This window comes from Theropithecus gelada, chromosome 20, assembly GCF_003255815.1.
Source record: "Theropithecus gelada isolate Dixy chromosome 20, Tgel_1.0, whole genome shotgun sequence".
Lineage (NCBI taxonomy): Eukaryota > Metazoa > Chordata > Mammalia > Primates > Cercopithecidae > Theropithecus > Theropithecus gelada.
Window position 1 is genome coordinate 14,245,196 of NC_037688.1, and position 6,000 is coordinate 14,251,195.

General features: G+C 53.5%; 1 protein-coding gene across 1 annotated transcript in view; it reads left to right on the forward strand.

The window, feature by feature from the left end:
• Positions 1 to 5,188, forward strand: part of GNAO1 (G protein subunit alpha o1) — a 167,437-nt gene extending 162,249 nt beyond the window's left edge. The window contains exons 8-9 of the mRNA XM_025370371.1: positions 2,642 to 2,857; positions 3,865 to 5,188. Coding sequence (XP_025226156.1) covers positions 2,642 to 2,829 — 188 coding nt within the window. The 3' untranslated portion in view covers positions 2,830 to 2,857; positions 3,865 to 5,188. The remainder of the gene's footprint in view (positions 1 to 2,641; positions 2,858 to 3,864) is intronic.
• Positions 5,189 to 6,000: the final 812 nt, after the last annotated feature.

Consider the following 6,000-nt stretch of genomic DNA (forward strand, 5'->3'; position numbering starts at 1 on the left):
CCTCCATCCTTGCCTCAGTTTCTTCTGACTTCTCTGGGGCTTTCTTCTTGCTCTCAGGGGAATGTATCACAGACCTCCCCACCCCCCTAAATGAAGCTCTTTCCAAATGGATGATGAGGGAGGGTGGCTTCTGTGGGATGGGCCAGCTCTGGGCTGCTGCTAATGTCTAAAAGCAGCGTTGATGGGATGCCAGAGCCCAGCCCTGGTCCCTCTAGGGGCTGGGAAGCTTCCAGAGGTCCCTGGGGTAGGAGTCGCCTTTGCAGGCTGCAGAGCGTGGAAGGCCAGCACCCTGCCATGGAGCAGGAGGTGTCCTGTCATCCGCCAGGTCAGGGCACAGGTTGGCTCGGCCAAGAACCCATGTTCTGACAGCCCCGGAGTAAGACTTTGGGCTCAGTCCCAGGGCCACATGGGTCCCCAAGCCCAGCCACAGGGCGCCCACATCCAGCATAGGTCGATGCCCATCTTCCCACCCTTCTCCACAGCTGGGAGCAGTGTGTGAAGAAGGGCTGTCAGCTGGTTCTGAGCACAAACCGTGTCCTCACTGACAGTCCATGCTGATGTGAATTTGCAAGGTGGTTCTTGCTCTTCCCAAGGTGCAGAGTGGGAGGTGGGGCCAGGAACTATGCGCTGCACTCAAGGCTCTCGAACAAAGAAAGACATAGGGCAGGCAGCCCAGGTGGCCTCTGCAGCCAGACCACCTGCAGCTCAGCAAGTTGCTCAGTCACCTGTGCCTCATTCTAATCTGGTCAACACAATGGATAATCATGCCCAGCCCAAGGGTGACTGGAGGCACAGCTGCTTGGTGCCAGGTCTACAGAAGCGCTGGCTGTGGCTGCCATTGGTATTATTCAGAGGATGGAAACTAGGGGAGGGGGAACTGGCCACGGAGAAGGTGCCCTCTGCAGGATGGAGTGAGGGCAGGAGGCACAAGACAAGCCCCGAAAGGCCAGCCCCAGGTGGCCCTTAGGCAGAGCCAGGCTGTAGCCCACTCTGGGCAGCCACTGCTGACCTCTCCTGGCCACAACAATGGAGTCCAGCAGGCCCCCGCCGGCCACGGCTACCCTCAGAGACAGGCCCAACCCTACGGCTCTTTCTTGTCCAGTGTCCCACTGGGGCCCGACTTGGGAGTGGCCATTCTCACTGCTGTGGAGTGCAAGCACTAGATGCCCCCGCAAAGGGCAGTCGGAACCTGGGAAACATGAGTTCTCCAGGGCCTTCAGAGGGATCCAGTTTGAATTCAGATATCATGGATGACAGATGGTCACCAGTGCAGTGGCCCCATGGAGCACAAGCCTGTGAGGGCACAAAACAAGCAGCACGGGTGGGATGGGAGGTGACGTGTGGGCCACCGTGGCCGGGTGGCAGCAGGGCTGTGTGAGTACGCTGGGCTCGGCAGACACAGGGAAGGCACGAGGCATTCCTCCCACCTGGACGGCTGTATGTGGCCACCTTCCACCCTGGGCTGTGCCCGGTTCGGCTCTCTCCAGGCAGGAAGCTCCTGGGCAGGGTCCACACGGGCTGCTTTGTCCAATCCTTAACAGCTGTGCTGGGCTTGGCATCTCTGCACCAGTGAATCAAGGATGAGGCTTGGCCCTGTGGGTCCAGGCACTCCTACTGGGCTGCCCAGAGCTGGTCTCTGCCATGATAACCCACCCAAGGATGCCCCCACCTCCTGCCCCTTGCCCCTTGTACACCCAAGGAATTGGTGGGGACAGAGGGCCCCCAGTTGGCACATACATGCTGATGTCCCCTTAAACTTCCCACCTTGGGGACATCGATGCCCCCATATCCTGGCCACTCGCTCAAGAACCACGACTACTACTGATATGCTGCCAGCCCTGCTGAGTGGCCTCTTAAAGGAAACCAATGAGGAAGGAGCACAGGTCCCTCTGAGTGCCACTACCTTCCTGGGTAGGCCCCTCTCCAGACTTTGTTTTCCTGGTTTATTGGAATCAGCAGGATTGGTTTAGACCATGGGGTGGTGCCTCAATTTGCTCATCTAGGAAGCAAAAGGGATCATCTGTGGCCACTGCTCTCCCAGGCGGGCTCCCGGGTGGATTTTGGTGTGAAAACAGTAAGGGATCTTGCAAAGTCCAAAGCCGGGCAAATGCTCGCCTGTGTGTGGTTGGTGCAAAAGTAATTGCAGTTTTGCTATGAAAAGTAATGGCAAGGCCGAGCGTGGTGGCTCACGTCTGTAATCCCAGCACTTTGGGAGGCCGAGGCAGGTGGATCACCTGAGGTCAGGAGTTTGAGACCAACCTGGCCAACATGGTGAAACCTTGTCTCTACTAAAAATACAAATATTAGCTGGGCGTGGTGGCGGGCACCTGTAGTTCCCAGCTACTCCGGAGGCTGAGGCAGGAGAATCACTTGAACCTAGGAGGCAGAGGTTGCAGTGAGCTGAGATAGCACCATTGCACTCCACCCTGGGCAGTAAGAGCAAAACTTCGTCTGAAAAAAAAACCTGTTATTTAATTTAAAATGCAACTACGGCTTGGAACTGCCCAGCAGTTCTTACTGCTGCCTTCCTCTCATCCCACTTCCTGGGACACGCCACAACCCACTTCTTGTCTTCATGTCCCCAGCCCTGTCCACCCACAGTGCTCACCAGGGCCTCTCCCTGTTCTGTGTCTTGTTACAGGCCCCAATACCTATGAAGATGCAGCCGCCTACATCCAAGCACAATTTGAAAGCAAAAACCGCTCACCCAACAAAGAAATATATTGTCACATGACTTGTGCCACAGACACGAATAATATCCAGGTGGTGTTCGACGCCGTCACCGACATCATCATTGCCAACAACCTCCGGGGCTGCGGCTTGTACTGACCTCTTGTCCTGTATAGCAACCTATTTGGTAATGATTCCAGCACCTACAGAACAGCTTGCGTGCGCGCACACACACACACACACACACACACACCACTAACAAATGCAAGTTGGTAAATAAACTTTAAAGAGGCATAACAAAACCTTATATATATATACAAATATATATTTAAAAAATCTTTTTAGTTTGTACTAGAAAGAGCTGCAGACAGAACTGACCACCATCCCATAGCTCATGGAGGTTTTCCTGGGACGGCACGTGAGCATGCACGTGTGTTTGTGTACACACACTCACACATGTCCAGACGGGAGCTTGGTTTGGGAGTCCCTCCTTTTGAGGATAGCCCCGGGGTGTTCCTCTCTGATCCCCGTTTCTGAGAGCAGGGGAATGGCAGAACAGCCCTGGCCTTGGCCCAGCCAGCTCTCTGTGTTCCGCCCTCGGAACCTCTGCGCCCTCAGTTCCGTCCTGCTCTTGGCAAATTCCAGACCCTTTCAGAAATGGCCAGCGCCCTAAGCCTCTCCTTACTCTACACTCTCAACAACAGAACAATTTAAGGATGCTTCTCTTTCGGGTGGTGGTGGTTGTTAATTTCAGGAATTTAGAAGAATCATTGCTCCGACCAATCCACTGTCTCCTGAGTTTTCTTTATTCATGTTAAGATGGCAAGAATCAGAGAACAGGGAGACTTGGTGTGCTTTCTAAAAGCAGCTGACAGGAGGGGACCCACGTTCACCTGCAGAGTTGAAGCCAGCCCAGCTCCAAGAGGGCACATGGGAAGGCGGGGAGCGAGGGGAACAGGCGTGGCCTGGGGAGGGCCGGACTTGTGGGCCTGACCCGAGTCAGGGTCCCAGGGGGGCCAGGCTTCCCCAGGCGCTGGGGATGGGCTTCACTGGGGTTCCAGACCCCTCGTGCTGCTGCTCCATCTCGCCCCACCCCAGCATTAGTCAAAATGTTCTAGGGTTTTTTGGTTGGTTGGTTGGTTCTTAAAATCAAAGAAAATGGTCAGACTGGACCCCTTATCTCTCTCTCTACAGACTGCTTCATGGACTCTTTGCTGTTGACGTTGATCTCCTGGTAGCATGACCTTTTGGCCTTTGTAAGACACACAGCCTTTCTGTATCAAGCCCCTGTCTAACCTACGACCCCAGAGTGACTGACGGCTGTGTATTTCTGTAGAATGCTGTAGAATCCGGTTTTAGTTGAGTCTTCACATTTAGAATTTGAAAGGAAAAAAAAGAACATTTCTCATGTGCTTTGTAGCTTAAAAAAAAAAAAAGGAAAACTCACCATTTCATCCATATTTCTTTCTTTTTCTTGCAAAACAAACATACCCGTCTGCACCCACGCCGGCCCCCGTCCCACCTCGCGGCGCAGCCCTGGCGCTCCTGCTGGGGGGCAGGGCCCATCTGCCGCCTGGGGTCCCGGTGCGGTGCACCGATCCGAGGAGTGTGCTCAGGCCGGGCTTTCCAGAAGGCCACAGGCCCCTGCAAACCCTGCTGCCTGCCGGCCGCCCAGACACCACAGACGCCACCTCGCGGCCCTAAGCCACTCCCGCCATACGCTTACTCCAGGTTTGTATAGAAAAAGCACAGCTCTCACTGGCCAGTAGCTGCCAAAAAGAACACCCATCGTATATGGAAATCCAGCCCCATAGAAAACAATCTGCCCACCAACCCCCTTTCTACAGATAGCCTTTGTGGGGTTTTTTGGGTTCTTTTTTTTTTTTTTTTGTCCTGCTGAGTACTATGTATTACACCCCCCAATCCAAGATCAGTTTTCCTAGTCTTTGGGAAACGGGTTGTGGTTTTTTTCCTTTGCTGTGTTGGATTTCCGGTCCCGGCTGACACCCCTCTTCGTGTGTGCGCCCCTCCCCACCTCTGCCTTTGTTTCGGTGCCCTGTGTCCGCTCTCTCATGTGGGGATGTTTGTGCTGCAGACAAAAAGAACAAAAAAAAATTTTTAAATACCACAAGATGGAAAAAAAAACACAAAAAAATTTAAAAAGATGGAATGTAGTGTTTACATTAAAGCCACCGTTTTCATGACCAATCCTATGTCATTTCTACTTTGACTAATATCCAAACCCCAAACCTCTTCACGGTTTCACTTTTAAGACTTAATCTTTGCTGAAGAAGACCAGTCACAGCCATTTCAAATAAAGAGGAGGCAAAAAGACAAAACACACAAAAAATAAAAATAAAAAAAAAAAAGGAAAAAAGAAAAAAAAGCCCACGGGTCTTTGTAAGCCTTTCTATTCCCAATCGGTGAGGTTTCTGTGATATCTTACACACTGCCAGTCTACTTCTCTGACTAATGGAAAATTCCTGTGTAGCTCAATAAAAGAGAATGTTTGTCTGTACTCCTGAGTCTCACCCTGTGCCTTCCAACAATGGTTATTTGGGGTGGGCTTCATTCTGGCAGGAGAGGGAAGGAGGGACTCGGCCACACACGCTGGCAGGCCGGCAGTTAGGAGTCCCCGACAGGACCTTCCCATCCCCAGGGCCGTCACTGGGGCCCCAGCTCAGAGCACAGTTGACGCAACCACTGCCCAGTGCCACTTGGGAATGAGGGCAGGGGAGCTGCCACTTTCTCCTGCGATGTCCTCTCCTCCCGGCTCCTGGCCCCTCCTCACCCTCAGCAGGTTGTTTGCTTTCAAGAAATGAGGTGGAAGTGGGGATTAGGAAGGAAGAAATGCAAGGAGGGCAGGCGAGCCCCCTCTCCTATCATGCAGGATCCTCTTTCTTCTGTAGCCAGCGGTTCCCCCACAGTGGGAGGAATGGTCCCAAGAATGAGGCCAATTGCCTGAGCCCATCTGCACCCAAGAGTTCCCAGCCACTCACATGCCCAGGACGAGCTTGGGCCCAGCCTGACCAGGAAGGCTGCCTTCAATTTGCTCCCTGACTGCACCTGGATGTCAGGAAGCCCCCTGCAGACCAAACATGCAGAGGGTAACCCAGCAGTGCGGTGGGGCGTGAGGAGTCTGATCCCTGTTCCTCCCCCAGACTGTAGGTCTCACCCATCCCCTACATCGGCCCGCTTTTGCTGTAATAATTAGCAAATGGGTTGCAACAAGGGCCTGGAGGCAATAGCAGCCCACTGAACTCCTTGCATCATATCCACGTGCCACTTACTGGCCAAGCGGCCAAGAGCATCATGTATCATGCCGTCTTC